This window comes from Stenella coeruleoalba (assembly GCF_951394435.1).
Source record: "Stenella coeruleoalba genome assembly, chromosome: 11".
Classification (NCBI taxonomy): domain Eukaryota; kingdom Metazoa; phylum Chordata; class Mammalia; order Artiodactyla; family Delphinidae; genus Stenella; species Stenella coeruleoalba.
Genome location: NC_137157.1, coordinates 665,597 through 683,456, shown reverse-complemented (window position 1 = coordinate 683,456; position 17,860 = coordinate 665,597). Strand labels below are relative to the sequence as shown.

The following is a 17,860-nucleotide window of genomic DNA, read 5'->3' as shown; positions in this document are numbered from 1 at the left end:
AGACAGCTGTATTTGATTGACAATTAACAAGATTTACAAAAAGGGTTGCGGGTGTCCTGGCGGAGCTGCTCCCGGCCCCCCGGACCTGGGCAGGGCCTCCAGGTCAGCCTGTCTGACAGGCTGGGACCCTGATCCCCAGTCTGCTGGGTCCCTTCTGGCCGCCTGGGCCTCGACGTCTGACGTCCAGCTTGACCTTTGAGGTGGGGCCTGCAGCACGGAGTCCCCCGGGAGTGCCAGTGCCCCGCAGGGCAGGCCAGCGAGGTCAGGAAGGCATCGTACCACTTTTCTGCCCCAGTCCAGGTAGGGCAGACGGACAGAGTCTGGGCACTAGGTCCTGGGGGCCGAGGGCACTCAGACCTCACCCCAAAAGGCCCAACCCAGGTATCTGAGGCGGCTGCTGGTGCCTGGGGAGGGGGGCTGAGGCCCGACTGCCCCCAGCAACCCAGCGTGGCGCCGGGGACATAAGGCACGTTTTCGAATCACTCAGGAGGCTTGAAGGAGACAGCCCCGATGCTGGTTCTGCAGGAGGGAACTGGTGCTGGTGGGCGCCCGGCACTATTGCTCAGGAGAAGGGTGCTATGAGGCTACAAATGCTGAGGTGGGGGCCCCCCTGCCACGCACACACTCGGAAGCCCGGGGGCTCTTCCTCTGCCAGAGAGAGAAGGGCTGAGTCCTGCCCGCTTGGCCGTGCTCCCCCGGGGCCGCCCAGCGCCCGGCAGTGGGTGTCACACACCTGTGTCCCGAGACCATGACGGTGGAGGTCGCAGTCAGAGGTCCGTGACCTTGTTCTCAAGCGCAGCCGCGATCTGCTGCAGGCGGAAGGCCAGCTGCATCTTCTGGGCGGCGGGATCCTCCTCCAGGGCGTTGATGATCTGAGGAGGGGTCACGTCAGAGCACAGGCCAGGGTCAGGGTCAGGGTTAGGGTGAGCACGGCCGTCCTGGAAGGACCGGACCCCTACCTCGTCGTAGTACTTCTGCGTGTACTGGTAGAGCTGGTGCAGGGCCACGAGGGTGTTCAGGGAGTCCGTGTGCGCCTGGGAGGGTGGCGGAAGGGCTGCGTGACCCAGGGACAGGAGGCTGTCTCCCAGTGGAGCAGGCAGACGCGAAGGGTCCCCCGGGCAGTCGTGACGCGCACAGCCACGGCACACCGCGGACAGAGCGTCTCCCACCCATGCAGACCCACGGCAGGCGGGGCTGGCGCAGAGCTGCTCGCGAGCCCCGCCGCCCCCCAAGCCCCCTCGTCTGCGCCTCTCCTTTCCCCCCCGTGGGCACAACTTTGCCCGCCCCCCGTGCAGTCTCCTGGCCCGCGCAGCAGGGCCTTCCGGGGGGGCGGGGGTGGTGGAGGGCTAATCCTGGGGGGGGCTCAGCTTGTGGGTCCCCTGTGCCACCCTTACCCGGGAAATCTCTGCCAGGTGTGTGTTCATGTCCTGGTCGCTGACCTGCACCATCTGTCTGATCCCCTTGTAGTAGCTGTGAGGGGAGGGGGAGTTACACAGGGTGGGCCGCAGGGGGCGGGTACCGGAACGGTGGGGTGGGGGGCGGTGGCTCCCGGACGCTGGACCCGAAGCTACCCACGGGCCCCACCTCCTGATCACAGGCCTGCACCGCCCGGGGGCCCCGCTGGGTGGGGGCTGAGGGTGGGCAGCCAGGCTCTGGCCTCGTTGGGGGGTGGGGGGGACTCACTCCTCCACCATCTTCTTATAGGTGGAGATCTCCTTGGCGTAGAGTAGCTTGTTGCTGGGAGAGTCCTGTGGGGGTCAGAGCCAAGTGACACCCAGGCCGAGACACCTGCACGCGCTCAGGATACCCAGAGAAAGAGGGGTGTGCGGGGGATGGGGGTCCAACGGCGGTAGCTGCCCTACCTACCCACAGACCTGACGGTGTTTTCGTCATTTTGTGATTAATAGTAAAACTCACTTTTTCTCTCTCACGGAAGGGAAGCAGCTCGGGGTCCCAGGCTGCCACAGGTCCACTGCCCAGGGGGCCTCCCTCCGCCCCAGGTACCCTGCACCTGTCTTTCTACTGAGCTCCAGCCCCCGCTGTGCAAATCCACGCCCCAAAGCGACCTCCTCACCTGCACCACAGCCCCCTCCCCTGATGCTTCGCGCTGCCAGGAAGCGGGCTGGGCCGCCCGCAGCTGCACTTACGCGGCTCAGCTTGTGCTCTGTGCGTGTGCAGGCGTCCATGAAGGTCTGTGCGATGACCGACAGGGAGGCGTCCACCACCTCGTGGACGTGCACGTCGAAGATGAAATGGGGGTTCTTGAGGATGTTCACCCAGAACCGGAGAGGTAAACTGAGGCGGAACGACAGGGTGTGAGGGGCCGCCGAGGCCTGGAGCAGGGCGGGCGGGGTGGGTGGAGGCACGGAGCCCACACCTGTTGGTCTTCCAGATGTGGATGGTGTCCTCGTCCTTGATGTCGTGCTTTTCTGCCTGCTCGTCCAGGAAGTCGAAGAAGTACTTGACTGCGGGCGGCACCGCGTGGCCAGGCGCCAGCACGCTCTGGAAGAAGTTGTCCACGAACTGCTGCAGCGTGCCCTGCGGGGCGGGAGCGGGGCTCAGCGCGTCCCACTGGCGCCGTCCCAGGTCTGCCTCCCACACGCCCTCCGCGGCCCACCTTGACCGAGAGCAGGCGGGTCAGGTAGATCTCGGTGATGGCCTTGGTGCGCTCCTTTTCCTTCATGCTGCCACGCTTGGACTTGCCTTCGTCCACCTCGTCCGTTGGCCGCACCAGGTGCCACACCCGGTTCTCCTCCTCCAGGAGGGCGTGGCCTGTGGGGGAGGGGGGTGCTGAAGGACGAGGACCGGGGCCCGGGGCCTGGGTCCCACGCCGGGCTCACAGCTCCCCCGAGACGGCGGCATGGGGCGGACGCTGGCTCACGATGACCTCCAGAGGCCAGAGGGGCCCGGACAAGGGGAAGGGACTCACGCTCCCCAGGCAGGTCCTGCTGGCTGTCCTCAGGCTGCTGGGAGACCCCCACCTTCGACAGGATAAGAGTGGCCCCATCCCGGACCTGGGGAACAGAGTCATGAGGGCGGCCCGCCTGCCTCGCTCTCAGCAGGGGCTTCGGCCCGCCCGGCCGCCACACTCACGTTGTAGTGCATCAGCGTGTTGACGCGCTTCCACCGGCCCTCCCGCTGAGAGGTCAGGTCCAGGTCTGACAGGATCTGGGCTGTGGACCCAGGACGCCACTCTGTGGGAGGACACAGCCCAGCTCCTGGAACCCGGCCACAGCCCACCCTGTCCGGGCCTCCTCTCGCTATCCCCCACCCGACCTGGCCGACTGGGCTTCCACGGGCACAGAGCCAGGCACACGAGGGTGGTGCTCACCGAGGACCACACTGTCAGCCTTGGGCCATCGGGAGCAAGGCTGCGTGCGGTACACCTGGTCAATGATCTTCTCCTTGACCTGGGAGATGGTGTCACAGTTGAGGACCTTGACAGGGATGGCGTCGACCCCTTCGTCCTGGACGATCACGCTCACCATCTGCCAGGGGACACAGAACGAAGGGCCAGTTGGGGAGGGGCCCTCGCCCTCGCTCGCCCCAAACCGGGGGCAGTCTTGGGGCTCCCCCCGAGTGGCGACACCCTCAGGTGGAGGAGTGGTGGTGGGGATCCGGAGCCCCTTCAGCACCCAGGCCTCACCCTTTCCTGCGTGCCATGGCTCAGCAGGACAGAGGGCAGAGGACTGCTCACTTCTAGGTATCACGCAACACACAGGCGTCACGGGGGCACACACCACGTACCACCTCCACACGCGCACGAGTTTACCACCACTCACTTGGTGTGCCCAGGCCCCTCAAATGCCTGCAGCAGGCCCGGGCACCCAGGAGGCAGCTGGCTTGGGGTCATGACACTTAGAGCCTCTCTCCAGGGACCCACGAGCCTGCTGGAGACCCATGACCCAGGCCCCTCCCTGAACACGGGTGGGCCCAGCACGGGGAATGGGTTCTAATGCAAGTCCACGAAGGAGGCGAGTGGCATCAGCTTCTGGTCCTGAGGCTGGCCTGGAACCCGGCCCCTGACGTCTCCCAGCAGCCCGCCCAGCCCCGGGGGCTCACCAGGGGTGCATACTCCACGTCGTCCCCCAGCAGCCCTGTGTCGTTGAGGGTGTATTTGGCTTTCTTCTGCACAGCATCCACCGGCCCCTTCTCCACCTGATGCTTGATGGCCTTGAAGAGCTTGTACAGCGGCTCCCCTGCGCTGTCCTACAGCAACACGGGGCGGCTGAGCCACGGTGGGACTGATCGTGCCAGGGTGGGAAGCAAACCCGTCCAGGTGGAGCTGGGCCGCAGGGAGGTGGACATTCGGGGGGTACAGCACCACCTCGTCCCTCCCCACCCCCTGGCAGGGCTGTGTGGAGCCCACCTTGAGATACTGGTACAGGCAGATGGACATCCAATTAGACAGCATCCTCTCCACCACCGTCTCAGACCTGGAAATGCAGAAAGGCCTTGTGTTGAGGGGCCCTTTAGTGCCCCTAGGATCAGCTGGCTCTTCCAAGTACCCAGACCACCCTCAGAGCAGCCCAGCCTCCGTCAGTCTGTACATTTACTGCCTGCAGTGACCAATCTCCCAGCCCCCTCAGGGTGGGCCTTTCATCTTCCACCCCATCCTACAAAGGGCTGATGAGAAGGGGGAGCAGATAAGTGGCCAGCACAGACCACCTGCCAGCAGCGATGCCCCCCCGCCATCCCTCTGCCCTACTCACTGGCACTGGCTGTACTTGCTGGCAAACCAGGTGCCTGGACAAGCCTGTGCTGCCCCACTGCCACCCCCTAACACCCCCCACCGCGGCCTCTGCCCTTCCCCACACACCTGCGCAGCATCAGCTTGGGGTTCTTGGCCACCACATACTGCTCCATGAGCTCCAGGAAGAGCGTGCGCATGATGTCCGTGTAGTACTCCAGCTTCCCGTGCAGCGCCACCGTCAGCAGCGACGCAAAGTAGACCTTGGCGCGGGCCGAGAACTCCCGCTGGTTCTCCAAGGTGTGGATGAACTGTGGGGGAGGCCGGTCAGAGCCCCGCCCCGCCCCGCCCCGCCCCCTCGCTCCAGAGGCCCCGCCCCTCACGGCCCCGCCCCGCTCACGTTGATGAGGAAGCACTTGCTGTTGAGCAGGTTGGAGAACTGGTAGAGCGCCTGCTCCACCAAGGGCCGCCGTGACTCAGGGATGTCCAGCTTGCCCGTGATCATCACGTCCTTGTCGCCGTCCTTGGAGGGCAGGAAGAAGACGCGGTCGGTGTAGGTCTTGTAGTCCAGCACGGGGATGCCTGCCTCGTGCACGTCGTTGGTCTGGTCCTCCATCTCAATCATCAGGTCTGCAGGGAGGTCGTGGTGAGGCATCCGCCCACCGGCAGCCCCCCTCCTCCGTCCCTCCCAATGCAGCCTCTTCCGAGCCCTCCTCCCCCGGGACCTGCAGGACGGCCCCGACCTGTGAACTCCTTCTTGCAGCGGTCACGCACGCTCTCCTCCAAGCCCTCCAGCTGGGACTTGATCTTCTCGTACTCGCGCTCTGCCTGTTGGCTCTTCCTCCTGGGGGCACAGGGAAGCTCCTGGGACCTGGCCTGGATTGTGCTGGCCGGTGGGTGTGGCCAAGGGGCTGAGGCTGCCGGGGGAGAGGCTCACCAGTAGCAGTAGACAGACACGGCGATGACGGCCACCATGGGCACGATGACCAGCGGCAGGATGAGGCTGAGCGGCACGTCACTCACACGCGTGTCATACTCCACGCGGCCCAGCACCCACTCCCGGGAGCCAAACTTCACCTGCGTGGAGAGGCGGAGTCAGCAAGGACAGGTGCGTGGCCGAGACCACGAGAGCCCGGTGCCCTGTCCCCTCCCTGCCCCCACCCGACACGCACAATGAACTCAGGCAGGTTGTGGGTCGTGTCCCGCTTCTGCCGCCGCTTGGGAGGGGGCTGCACCTCTGGGGGCTCACAGTACAGATCGGTCTCCGTCAGGGTCTTCATGACGCACCGCTCGGCACCCACGAAGGCCTCGGCCTCGTGAATCGTCATCGCCTTGTTCAGATTGGTGCCCTGGGGGGCGGGGGATGGGGCCACAGTGCCCAGGAGGGGTTCAGGGATGCCCCGACCAGCTCAGCCCAGACCTTGGGCTGCTCCCCTACACGCACCCGCTCAGGACCTGACCCCGGGGCTGCACTGGTCCTCACCCGCGCGTGAATGAGCTTGTTGACCTGCTTCTTGACGCCCCCTGTGAAGTTCTCGAAGGTGGGGTCGGCGACGTACTCAAAGGCACCAGCCTCAGTCCTGAGCAGGGCTTGGTGCCCATCCATCTGAATGAGCGCCGTGAGGTTGTAGGCCTCGGGCTCCTCGGGGACGGCCGGGGACAAGAACACAACCTTGGAGTCACTGCAGAACACGTACTCCCTGCCCACGACCTAAGAGCCGAGGCAGGACCGTTAGGCCACTTGGCACAGGCTGCATCCTGCCCTGGCGTGTCCCCAGCAGCGGGCGCCGACTGACCGTCACGGGCTGCAGGGCTCCGGCCTCCCGCCGCCGCCTCCAGGACTGCAGGGGCTCGGCTATGACCACCATGGCGAATTTCTGGATCAGGCTGAAGCCCTGTCCTGTGACGTTGATGCTCCGGCCACCACTGGGGGGCAGGGAGGGGGATGGTGCCTGAGTGGGCACACCTGGGCAAGGGAGGTGCCCAGCCAGCTCCAGAGCAGGTGGCCTGCAAGGCTGTGTCCCCGCCCCCACCCTGCTTTTGGATACCCTTGCAGGTGTGTGCAAGGTGTGTGCAAGCCCAGACCTGCTGCAATGGCAGGGGCGGGGGGTGGGGTGGGGTGTGTGTGCTCAGAGCACGTGACCGAGCACCGCCACCCTGGACTGTCAGAAGCAGGGCTGGGCTGGGTGGCGGGGGGAGGTGGAGGCGGGATGTCGGGCCTGCCCGACCTGGGGGTACAGTGGGGATTTTTGGAGGCCTCCTCCTGTCACCCAGACCAGCTCTGCCATATCCTCACAAGCCCAGTGAGAAGAGGGCACCTGCGAAATAGCTAGATGGGGTGGGTGTGGCCAGCAGTGTGGGAGTGGGGGGCACCTGCCACGGGGGGGGGAAGAGGTCTCACCTGACAAAGCTTCGCAGCGGCTCGAAGGCCCGCAGGACTGGGTTCTCACGGTAGGTGAAGGTGACGCCAGGGCTGGGCACTTCGGAGCCCCCATAGTAAATTTTCAGGGGCAGCTCTCCCGGAGCCGCCTGGGGGCCGGTGACACACTGAAGCTGTGCCCCAAACTGCGTCCTGGGGGTGGGGATCGCCAGTCAATGCCAGCCCCACCCTGGGACCGCCCGCAGCCCCAGGCCAGTGGGTCAGTGGGTCTGGTTGGTTCCATTGCCCCCTCCAGGATAGACACAGGGTCACGGCCAGAGGGCCCTCACCCTGTCCCCAGGACCAGGGCAGACCAGGATTTGGCGGCCTGTGGGTGACACCCACACTTTACAAGGGATGTCATTGAGGGTCACCCGCATGTCTTCCTCAGAGCCTGTGTCCAGGTGGGTACCATTGATGGTCAACATGGTGCCGCCCGCCTGTGGCCCCTGCTTTGGCTCCACACTGAGGGGCTGGGGCTGCTAGAAGAGAAAAGCAGGGACATTTGACTCAGGGCTGGGGCGGCAGGGCTGGGGCGGCAGGGCTGCGGCCCTCCCTCCCGGGCCTCGACTGGGCCATGACCGTTGTCAGAAAGAGGCAGGGGCACAGCCTCGCCTCACCCCGAGTCAGCGCATGGCCCCCCAGATCCCACCCACATTTGTCCTGACCTGCAGGAGCCACCTGCCGGGCGCTTACCTGATAGGTGAATTGGACATGGGGAGGCGAATGGCCGAGCTTCCCGCTGATGTCCACCTCGACGCCCCCCGTGAAGGGCGCCTCTGCAGCCTCGATGGTGCACACGATCCTGCATGGGTGGCAGGCAGGTGGGCACACTCTGTGTGTGTGCAAGCCCTGGGCACCCACGCATACCTGCCCCGTGTCCTTCCTCTCCATCCCCCCAGCCCCCCGGCCCCCCAGGGTAGGGCCTGGCCCAGCTCGAAGGGCCCAGGTTGCCCACTCACCGGGTGGACACGGAGTAGCGTTCTGGCTCAAAGGCACAGTTCCGGCCAGCCACGGTGACCCTCTTCACGTCGTCTGCTCTGACCCCCAGATTTGACCCAAGGATGGTGACGCGAATGCCTCCGCCGAGCGGACCGGTCTCAGGCTGGATCTGAAATTGGCAGAGCCCGGCTGACCTGGTGGCTGGGGCAGGCCAGGCTGCGCAGCTGGTCCCGGGCCGGGCTGGAGTCCCTCCTGCCAGGGAGGTCAGGGGTAAGGGGGCTTACCCTGGTGATGACGGGCGGTGGGCACTCGGAGGTGGCGTTACCACACAGGGCCGCGTACACACACCTGTTCTGCCCGCTGCACCACACGCACCTGTAGACAGGGTCAGCGGCCAGGCACAGGCTGCAGTCGCTGCGGCCGAAGGAGCAGTTGTAGAGGGTCACTGCGGAGGGAGAAGCTGGCCGTCAGCAGGGCCGCCCTGCTGCCCTTGCCCGCCCACCAGCCCAGCTGCCCACCCCACCCACCTTGGAGCCGGCTGTCAATATTCTTGCCGTAGGACTTGACATACAGATGCAGGGGCAGCGTCTCGTTGGCATCGTGGGAGAGCTGGGGGCACACAGGGACACGCTGCACCCCCGCCTCCCACCCGAGCCCCCGAGAGTGACCACCGTGTGTCCCCTCACAGCTGACGGGCAGCAAGGGGAGGCCTCCAGGTGGCTAGAAGCTGGAGGCTCAGAGACTGAGGATGACTTGGATTCCAGGGAGACGGGAGGCCCAGGGATGCTCTGAGGCCACACCTGCCTGCCGGCCCCGCTTCCCCAGAAGGGCGGCTGGTGAGCCTGCCCCCGCCCCCCCCCCTCAAGCCCCGGAGGTAACTGGGCAGCCCCCGCAGGGCCAGCCCTCGGGGTCCACCAGCCTGGCCCACCCACCCCGGGAGGCGTACCTTTGGGGTCCGAAAGGAGAAGGTTCCTTGCTCCTGTGTGCTGACTGGCTCCTCAAACTTGAGCAGGTCACTGCCCACGCGCAGGGAGGAGCTCTGCCAGACAGGCCAGTCAGGATACCCGAGGCGGGCCAGCGCGTCCCACATGCCCACCCTGGGCCCCGGGGCCTGCCGTGCCCCACACAGCTCCCGGGCCAGCTTGGGCGCCCCCATCCCGACTGACACCCAGCCGCTCACAGACAGGCCCCGCCACGGTCCACACCCAGACTCACCGCTCTGCTCCCTCCTGAGTGGCACTTGGCTGCCCAGCCCCTGCACGCCCTAAACCCTCGAGGCCCGTCCAGATGTCCCCACGTCCACCCTCTGACCCCTCTGCCTCCCTCACGTGCTGGGCCCTGAGCCGCAGAAGGCTGGATGGGCCCCGGCGCTTAGCTTCTGGTCTGCAGGAGGACGGCTCTGAACAAGCCTGTGCCTCCCCACCAGCCATCACGGCCCCTGCTGGGACCCCCAGGCCTGGCCTCACTGGTTAGCCAGGGCCCCACAAGCCCCCCGCACCTTCACCGTGTCCAGGTTCTTGCCCTGGAAGGTCACCGCCGTCTCGTGGTTCATGGGAATGACCAGCGGGCTGGGGTTCAAGAACTGGGGGCAGTCGTCCTCCTGGGGGGGCAGGGCTGGTCAGGTGCTGCTGGCGTCGGCCGAGCAGCCTGGCCCACGTGCCCTCACGGCCCCTCACCATGTGGGCACGGACGATGCCGTCCTCAGGGTTGGGCGAGGCCTCCCGACACTCGTGGTAGCGCAGGTCCCACTGGCAGGTCCAGCGGTTGCTGGCACAGGAGATGCACCTGGAGGAGAGGGTGGTGAGAAGGGTGGGGTCCGCAGCGGGGGCTGGGAGGGACAGGCAGGGGCACTCACGGCAGGTTCTCCTCCAGGCTCATGGCCACTCGGCAGTCGTAGAAGGGGTACAGGTGGGAGGTCAGGAAGACGTTGCCGCGTTTGAAGAGAAGCTGGATGGTCACAGCCACGTGATCTGTGGACAGCAGATGGGGCCAGCGTCAGGCGGGGCCGCAGGGGGAGGCGGGCTTGGGCTGGGGGGAACAGGAAGCCGGAACTGGGCCCCCCCGGCCCCAACTCCTCCTTCCATCAGAGCTCCCCACAGGCGACCCAGCAGAGAACGGGAGGCCGCGTGTGGAGACCCTGGTCTGAGTGGGGCCCCGCAGGGCTCAGCAGGACCCGCCGCCGCTATCAGATCTCGGCTCGTGTGTCGCTCCCCAGGGCTCTGCGCTGCTGGGCCCTCGCTCTGTCCCTGCAGGCACCGAGGGCCGTGGTTCCTGGGCGTCTGGGGCAGAGCGCCTGCCAGGTCCCAGCCATGTCACCGCGTGGCCCCCACCTTCACCAGTGAGTCGTCCTCCGCTGCCCCAAATGCTCAGGGGACAGGCTCGGGCGGGGCCTCACCCTGGCCAGGCGGCGTGCTGGGGATGCTGCTCGGGGAGTTGCAGACCACGGCGCCCCCCTGCATGCTCGCCACGTGTGGCGGTGATTCACCGAAGAGGCACAGCAGCTTGTCCTCCTCGCTCAGGGCCGGGAGGGGACTGACGGTCAGGTGCACCTGCGGAAGGGCCACTCAGCTCACAGCAGGACTCCTCTGCCCAGCCTCAGGGTGCAGGCAACCTCCCGCCCCCGCCCTGAGCCCCAGTCCTCTGGCCATTCTCCGGCCGCCCTCCTGTATGTGTACACCTGCCCCCTGGAGAACCCTCTAGAACCTGGCTCCATTTCATCTGAATGGGCCCCTCTGTGGTCACCTAAGCCACTCCTGGGACAGGGCCTGGGTCTGCCCTGGATTCTCAGAAGCCCCTCGGGTCAAAGGGGCCAGGGGACCCAACAAAGGATGGGGTCCCTGTCCCCAGGCTCAGCACCGCCGTCCAGGCCAGGAGCGAGATCCTACGCGGGTCTCCTGCCGTCCCCACAGCCCCAGGCCAGCAGCGCCCCTGCCTCCACCCCCACCGCACACCTCTCCCTGCGCCCGGCGGCTCATGTTCTGCGGCTGGGTCTCGGTGACGGCCACGCAGGCCTCACTGCGGCTCCACAGCCAGTGGCCACTCTCTTCGGCCCGCGGGCACTCAGCCCTCCTGGTGCATCTGCGGCGGCAGGGGGCACCCGTGAGCCCTCAGGGTGGGGCGGCACCCCCGGACCCAGCCTGGGCCGAGCACCCCAGACTCCCGGATGCTCACCGTCCCTCGACGACACACCAGCCGCAGTAGGGGTCCTGTGAGCTGCGGCACTGGGCGCAGGTGGAAAAGCTCTCACACTCCTGCACGGGGAGCCGGAACACCTGGGGGCACCGGGGCGGTGAGCGGGACTACGGCCGCCGCAGGTGTCGAGCCAGCAGCCACGAAGGACCTCGCTCAGACGCCAGACTTTCCCGGGACCACCAGCTTGATCCCACCTTTACCGCTAAGGCTTAGAAGCCTCGACACAACTCAAGGCTGGGCAGTGAGGGCTCCAGGCAGCAGCTGCTGTCTAGGTTGTGTGGGACCCGGCCGGGAGGCTGGACCTGACCCAGGATCGGGTGGCGCAGGAGCCCGGGGCCCATGTCCCCCACCGTCTGAGCTCACAGAAGCTGCCTGGGGCCCCGCGCCTCCCTGTTTGCACTTGGGGAAGGCCCACTCAGAGCACTGATCCTCTGGTCAGGAGGGGCCCAAGGCCGGGCCGGAGACACAGAACAGCGAGAAACGGTTTCAAAGACGGGAAAGGTGCTTGAGAGACACTGTCAGGACCCAGGGAGATGACAGTTGGGCCCCCTCCCAGCATGCTCTGCGTGTCTCTAGGGGCTGGACCACCAAGGCCCCTCCTCCCAGGCTCCACAGGCCAACCTTGTCCTGGGTCATGGCGTACAGACTGGCCAGGTCTGCGGCCAGCACCAGGTCCTTCTTGATTCTCTTGTTGATCTCCACAAGGACAGAGCCATACTCCGCGGAGCTGCCATCTGGAGCGAGGTACACCTGTGGGCACGAGAGCAGGTGCACGGTGAGGGCAGGGGGCCTCGTGCACTGAGGACCCCTCCGGAAACCACCCTGCCCCAGCCCTGGGCCTCACCTTGAGGACCCGGCCGTCCGAGGTGCCCAGGAAGGCGATGGTGTGGCCATTCTCGGTCGTCACTGTCACAGCTGTCAGGTTCAGGCCTCCACGGTGCAGCACGGCTACGGCTGAGAGTCCGTCTCGGCTGCCCAGCGGGTAGGGCAGGTGCTCTGAGCCACACGGGAAACTCTCACTGGCACCCTATGGACCATGGCGTCAACGGTGGGTGCAGACCGCCGCCCGAGGCCTCTCCGCACCACGACTCCCAGCACTCGCGGCCCTGCACACGTCCCCCAGGACCGGCCCAGGCAGGCAGGGCCCCTACCCACGTGCTCACTGCTCCAAAACCCAACGCCCAGCATGGCTGACACCTGGGAGAAGTGGCACCTACATCTCACGCTCACCTGTCCGCAGGGCCACACACGCACACGCGCGCGCACACACGTACACGCGCACACGCACACACACACACACACGTACACGCACGCACACACACACACACACACACACACACGCGCACACGCGCGCGCACACACACACACACACCGGCCTTCACAAGCATGTGGGACGTGGACACGGCAAGCAGTGCCACGCGCAGAACCACACGCGCGTGGTCTAAGCCCGTGGGAGAACGTGCTGAGGCCACGTACCGACCCGTGGCCACCACACTGGATCTCGCCGTGGAAGGGCTTGTAGAAGGTGTCCCGGCCCGCCTCCCGGGTGCCCGTGTAGCAGGCGTCGCGGCTGGTCTCCATCTTGCTGTGGACCTCGTCCAGTGGGAACAGGCAGAGGCCCGCCCGTGGCCCCCCGCCACCCCGGCCATCTGTGCTGAAGACAGTGTAGAGCACCCCAGTGGTGCCTGGCCGGGCCACGGAGGCCGCCAGGCAGGTGCCGAAGGCGGGGACCCGGGTGTCGTCGGGGCCCAGGCAGCGCAGGTCCACCTCCAGGTAGGAGTAGTAGAACGGGTCGTACTTGCACATACGCGCCAGCAGCGTGCGGTTCCGGGCCGGGTGCTTGTCCTGCTGGTTGAAGACGAAGAAGACGTAGTGGCCATCCTCGAAGGCAGCCACGAACTGCTGTGTGTTTGTGGACAGGTAGCCGGCCTTGTAGGTGGCGTGGTCCGTGTAGGCCTCAAAGGCCTCCCTGCCCTCCGTCCGGTCCAGCAGGCGTGTGCTCACAATGATGCCGTTGTCGTGGGGCCCGTTGCCCTTGCCCACAAAGAGCACGTGCTCGCCGCTTGGGCCCGCTGTGCTCACCAGCCCCACGGTGGCCACGCTCTCGTCGTTGCTGGCCACGAAGGACTTCTCGCCACTGCCATCCTCGTAGAAGAGGAGCGAGGAGATGTTGCTCAGGGAACGCAGGGCGCAAATGCCCTTGAAGAGGCTGCCGCACTCGATGAGGCGGTTCCGGGAGGGGTCGAGCAGCAGGAGCTGGTTGACGTTGTCAGTCTGCACGGCCTCGTGGCACTGGCTCGCCTCGATGGGCGGCGTGCACTTCTTGTTGTCCAGGGCCGGGCCCGTGGCCGCCCGCTGCTCCAGCTGCAGGTCGGCACTCAGCTGGTAGAGCGCGTTCACCGCCCCCACGTACACCACGCCCGACACCTCGTCCACCACCAGGTGGTTCAGCTCTGTTTCGCTGCGGAAGAAGTCCAGCTTGCGGGACCGCAGGCTTGCACTTGTGCCCGCCAGGCCCAGGAGGGTCAGGGTCCAGAGCTGCAGCGCCATTGCCCCTGGCACCCTGTGGGAAGGGAGGAGGGTCAGGGGAGCCCCAGCCTGGAGGACCCACCCCACCCCACAGGAAGCCCCCGGTGCCTGACCCTGCCCAGCCCGCAGCCCGCCCGAGCCCACGATCCCTTCCCTGCCTTCCCACCCATCTGGCCAGACACACGCACTCTCATCTCTAAGGAGATCATCTCCCAGCCCTCCTCAAGAAGGAACACCTGTAACCTAACCGCTGAGGGGCCAGGCCACCAGCACTGCAGCTCCAGGCCTGGGTGCAGCCGCCCCCGGAGGACTGCACCCTGTCCTCTGCCCCCAGGTTCCCAAAGCACCTTCAGGCCCACCTCCAAGGCAAAAGAGCACCTCCTCCAGAAAGTCTCCCAGACACTCACTCATGTGCCCACCCTCGCACCCCATGACTCCAAAAGCCCCAGGTGCTCCACACTGTCCAGAGCACAGACCCAAGCTGACCGACAGGCCCTGAACATGCAAACAGGTGGGCCACACACCTGTTCTATGCCTGACTCTCGGCACACACGGTGTAATCTGACAGGCGGCAGCAGAGCCGCTGGTGGGCCTGCCTCCCCACCCTCTCACCAAGCCTTCCAGGCCCTGCCTCCAACCCCGCTTCCCCTGATGAACCAGCAGGAGGGCCCCAGCAATCCACCCGCCCTGCCTGTGCCCCGCCCAGGGCAGACCCTCAGACGCAGGCACGCCGGACGCAGGTCCTGGGAGGGTGTTCTGGGGTGAACCAGGTCTCTGAGGGGGGACCCCGGAGGCCGCGGGGGGTGCTGCATGCAGGGCCGGGGCAGGCCACATCAGGGTGCGGGTGTCCATCCGAGCACACACACGGCCCTGCGTATGTGCGCGCGCCCGTGCGTGTCTCTGGATGTATGGGGGCGAGCTACTAAGGCCAAGGGTGGGCTCAGAGTCCCCAGCATGGAGGCCCCTCCCACCTTGGGGTGGTCCAGCACGATCGCCGCCCTCGGGACCCTGATCAGAATCCCCTAAAGTGGTCTTGGCCGCCACCCCCACCGGCCACCCTCTCACAATCTGTGCGTGAGCCCTCACTCCTGGACCCGCCGGAACCTTCCCTGAGGGGGCCTGTGCCCGGCAGGACATTTAGGGCAGCTGTCCATGCCACGTGGCCGAGTGGAGACTGACCCCAACGGCAGAGGGTCATGAGGGGCTCAGGCACAGATTGTGAGAGGGTGGCCGGTGGCGGTGGCCTCCCAGACTCCCCCCACGGCTGCTGCACCTCTACAGAGGAGCTGACACGCCCCCTACGGCCCCCTCAAACACCACCGCCCTGGAAACGCGCTCATTCCCTCAAGAAACAATTACTTTTTTCCCCCCCTTTGACAGCCTGCCCTGCCCCGCCCTGAGTCCTCCTCCTCCAGGAAGGCAGAAGGCTGTCTGCTCTGCTCCATGGCCAGGGGAGACGTTTCTTTGGGGGCACTGGCTTTGGGCAAAGCTGTGCTGACTGGAATAGGATGGACCCTGTGATTCTCACATCAAGCCAGCTTCCTTCTTTGCCCGAGCCACTAGGAAGCCCCCTGGCCAGGCTGTGGCTGTTTTCTATCCCCCACTGCATCCCTCTGTTCTGAGTCTCCACAACATTCCTCAAGCCCCTGGAGGAAGCATAACCGAGAGGCAACCAAGGGACAAAGCCCAGTGACAAAGCCAGAACAAGTGTCACAAAGCCAGTGACAAAGCACCGCAGAATCACTACCGGGCACTGACAGGGGCAGGTCTCAGGGCTGGGGAAGGCGCCCCTCGGCTGTGCACTGAAGCCCCTTGCTCTGGAGTGCTCAGTTCCTGCCGGGCCCCTGGGGACCCCACAGGCCTCCGCACGAGCTGCTGGCTTGACAGTGTCCAGGAGGCAGCAGGGACCTGGGAAGGAGCTGAAAATGGCCTAAGAGAAGGCGGTGGGATGAGGAGACAGGGTGACCCCAGGTCGCACCAAGACGAGGTGATCAGGTCGGGGAGGAGATGGTGCCTTTGGTCAAAGACAGGAAGAGTTCACAGGACCGCGCGCAGACTGTTCAGATCCTGGGCGGAGGCGGGCCTCTGCCACCGCAGGCTCCGCTCGTCTCCGCGGGCAACTGAGGCCGTCTAGGGGAGAGGAGGGTGCAGTTCGGAAAATCCCCAGGCTGGAGCCGGGACGCCCGCGACGCCAGGACTGCACAGAACCAGGCGCGCCAGGAGAGGCCCCGGGCGCTCAGGCACCCTCCGGTACCTTCGCTCAGGGCCCGGGGAGCGGGGGCGGGGAAGGGCAAGGCTGCAGGGCCCCGCCCCCCGCCGCCCCTCCCCCGCCGCCCCAGCTTCCCTGCCGCCCCGCCCCCGCGCTCGCTGGCTCGCCCGCCGCGGCGCAAAGTCCGCTCCCCGGCGCCGCGGAGGCGGGGGGCGTCCAGGCCCCTCGGCCTCGAGCCCAGGCTGGCCCTACCCACACCGCCCCGGCCCCGCTCACCCGAGTCCCCGCCGCGACTCTGGTCCCGCTCGGCTTTGGCGGCGGCTGCGGCTCCAGCCACGGGCCGCCGCGGCAAGCGGGGAATGAATGGAATGTTCCCGGAGCCCAGGGAGGGAGCGGGCGGGCGGGGGCGGACCTGCGGGTGCGGACGGACGGGCGGGGGCGGAGCCGCGGCCGGAGCTGGAGCCGCCCGAGCCCAGGCCACCCATGGAAGCAGGCCCCCTGGTCCCCGATGGACCCGTGTCCAGGCCCCTCTGCCGGCCGGCAGCGCGCCTAGGACTTGAACCCAGAACCGACCAAGCGGGGAAACTCCTGCCCCCCCGCCCCTTCTGAAAGAGCTCTGCTGTGACCCTGAGCCCTGCCTCAGTCCTGGTAGCTCACAGACGTGACAGGACCCAGGAGATGGAAGGGTCACAGTGCATAAAAAAGAATGCTCTGGGGCTTCCCTGGTGGCGCAGTGGTTGAGAGTCCACCTGCCGATGCAGGGGACGCGGGTTCGTGCCCCGGTCCAGGAGGATCCCACAAGCCGCGGAGCGGCTGGGCCCGTGAGCCATGGCCGCTGAGCCTGCGCGTCCGGAGCCTGTGCTCCGCAACAGGAGAGGCCACAGCAGTGAGAGGCCCGGGTACCGCAAAAAAAAAAAAAGAATGCTCTGGCCTCCCTCTGGTTGATGTCCACTTGACTGAGCCCCTGGGGCAGAAGCCCAGCCCTGTCCTTGGCCCCAGGGGCCCCCAGGGCTGGCACACCAGAAGTGCTCTGTGAAAGACATGTGTGTGGTCACGGGGCAGGAACAGGTCTTGCTGCTGACAGCAACACTGGCCCAGACACCGTGCTGCTGCCCCCGCCCCACCCCCCTCAAGCAGGCCAGGGCCAGACCTGGGCTCCCTGGCCCAGGACCCCTCTTGGTGGTGGGCAGAGTGAGCCTCAAGTCCAGGGGTTCCAAGGGCCCCTCACGCTGAGCCCAGGTCACACAGTCTGGCAGGAGGGACTTGGGTGACAATGATAGGCAGCAGCTCCCTCCACTTCGGGACAAACAAAGCCTCAGGTGACCTGCCTGGCCAGGCCCACGGGAGCAAAGGGTGAACCACCTGACCAGAGGCAGCGCTCAGGCCGTCCTTGCGGGAGGTGCCGGGCACAGCCCGGCAGAGCTTCCTGCGGCTGGCGTTCCTGGAACGGGCGCTTCCTGTTTTGAAGGCAGCCTGGGACCCTCCGCTTGCTCACCGGGCCAGCGGGGATTTCCTCAGGGGCATCAGACAACTCTTCCTGGCCGAAGCCCGGAGGTGCACTTCCAAGAAGTCGCACAGACTCCAGCCTGCTGCTGGCCAGGAAGGCGTCTGGCCAGGCGCCCCCTCCCCCAGCCCAAATTCCCAGCCCTAACGTTCCAGATTCCAGCACTGCAGCCAGCGCCCAAACACACCGCCCCAGCCTCGCAGCAGAGCCCACCCCTCCCAAGCAAATCCTGGCCCCCCATCAGAGAATTGGGGGGCCTGGCAGCGGCCCCCACAGCTAGGGCACCTGGGTTTGGGCAGACGTTTGCACACCGGGCCCGACCGGACCAGAGCCTCAGGGACACCAGACGCCTTCACTGCGTGGCTGTAGCCCCCC

General features: G+C 66.5%; 1 protein-coding gene across 9 annotated transcripts in view; it reads right to left on the bottom strand.

The window, feature by feature from the left end:
- PLXNB2 (plexin B2) overlaps positions 1-17,860 on the bottom strand; it is a 29,611-nt gene continuing 11,751 nt past the window's right edge. For 3 of the 9 annotated variants that reach the window (XM_079935978.1, XM_079935979.1, XM_079935981.1), the window contains 35 exons: positions 12,720-13,806; positions 12,088-12,270; positions 11,865-11,993; positions 11,223-11,323; positions 11,003-11,129; positions 10,447-10,600; positions 9,907-10,021; positions 9,728-9,836; positions 9,550-9,651; positions 8,998-9,090; positions 8,579-8,660; positions 8,336-8,496; positions 8,072-8,220; positions 7,806-7,914; positions 7,455-7,591; positions 7,092-7,262; positions 6,487-6,616; positions 6,174-6,401; positions 5,863-6,039; positions 5,628-5,767; positions 5,434-5,534; positions 5,091-5,320; positions 4,820-5,001; positions 4,370-4,436; positions 4,063-4,209; positions 3,332-3,488; positions 3,094-3,194; positions 2,930-3,014; positions 2,618-2,772; positions 2,378-2,538; positions 2,148-2,295; positions 1,684-1,748; positions 1,395-1,470; positions 960-1,034; positions 1-872 (listed from right to left, as the gene is read on the bottom strand). In XM_079935978.1, the coding sequence (XP_079792104.1) occupies positions 768-872; positions 960-1,034; positions 1,395-1,470; positions 1,684-1,748; positions 2,148-2,295; positions 2,378-2,538; positions 2,618-2,772; positions 2,930-3,014; positions 3,094-3,194; positions 3,332-3,488; positions 4,063-4,209; positions 4,370-4,436; positions 4,820-5,001; positions 5,091-5,320; positions 5,434-5,534; positions 5,628-5,767; positions 5,863-6,039; positions 6,174-6,401; positions 6,487-6,616; positions 7,092-7,262; positions 7,455-7,591; positions 7,806-7,914; positions 8,072-8,220; positions 8,336-8,496; positions 8,579-8,660; positions 8,998-9,090; positions 9,550-9,651; positions 9,728-9,836; positions 9,907-10,021; positions 10,447-10,600; positions 11,003-11,129; positions 11,223-11,323; positions 11,865-11,993; positions 12,088-12,270; positions 12,720-13,793 (5,526 nt within the window). In that variant the 5' untranslated portion in view covers positions 13,794-13,806 and the 3' untranslated portion in view covers positions 1-767. Of the gene's footprint in view, positions 873-959; positions 1,035-1,394; positions 1,471-1,683; positions 1,749-2,147; positions 2,296-2,377; positions 2,539-2,617; positions 2,773-2,929; positions 3,015-3,093; positions 3,195-3,331; positions 3,489-4,062; positions 4,210-4,369; positions 4,437-4,819; positions 5,002-5,090; positions 5,321-5,433; positions 5,535-5,627; positions 5,768-5,862; positions 6,040-6,173; positions 6,402-6,486; positions 6,617-7,091; positions 7,263-7,454; positions 7,592-7,805; positions 7,915-8,071; positions 8,221-8,335; positions 8,497-8,578; positions 8,661-8,997; positions 9,091-9,549; positions 9,652-9,727; positions 9,837-9,906; positions 10,022-10,446; positions 10,601-11,002; positions 11,130-11,222; positions 11,324-11,864; positions 11,994-12,087; positions 12,271-12,719; positions 13,807-15,750; positions 15,903-16,257; positions 17,839-17,860 lie in introns of those variants that run through there. The other 6 variants (XM_079935975.1, XM_079935976.1, XM_079935977.1 and 3 more) reach the window with 6 other exon arrangements.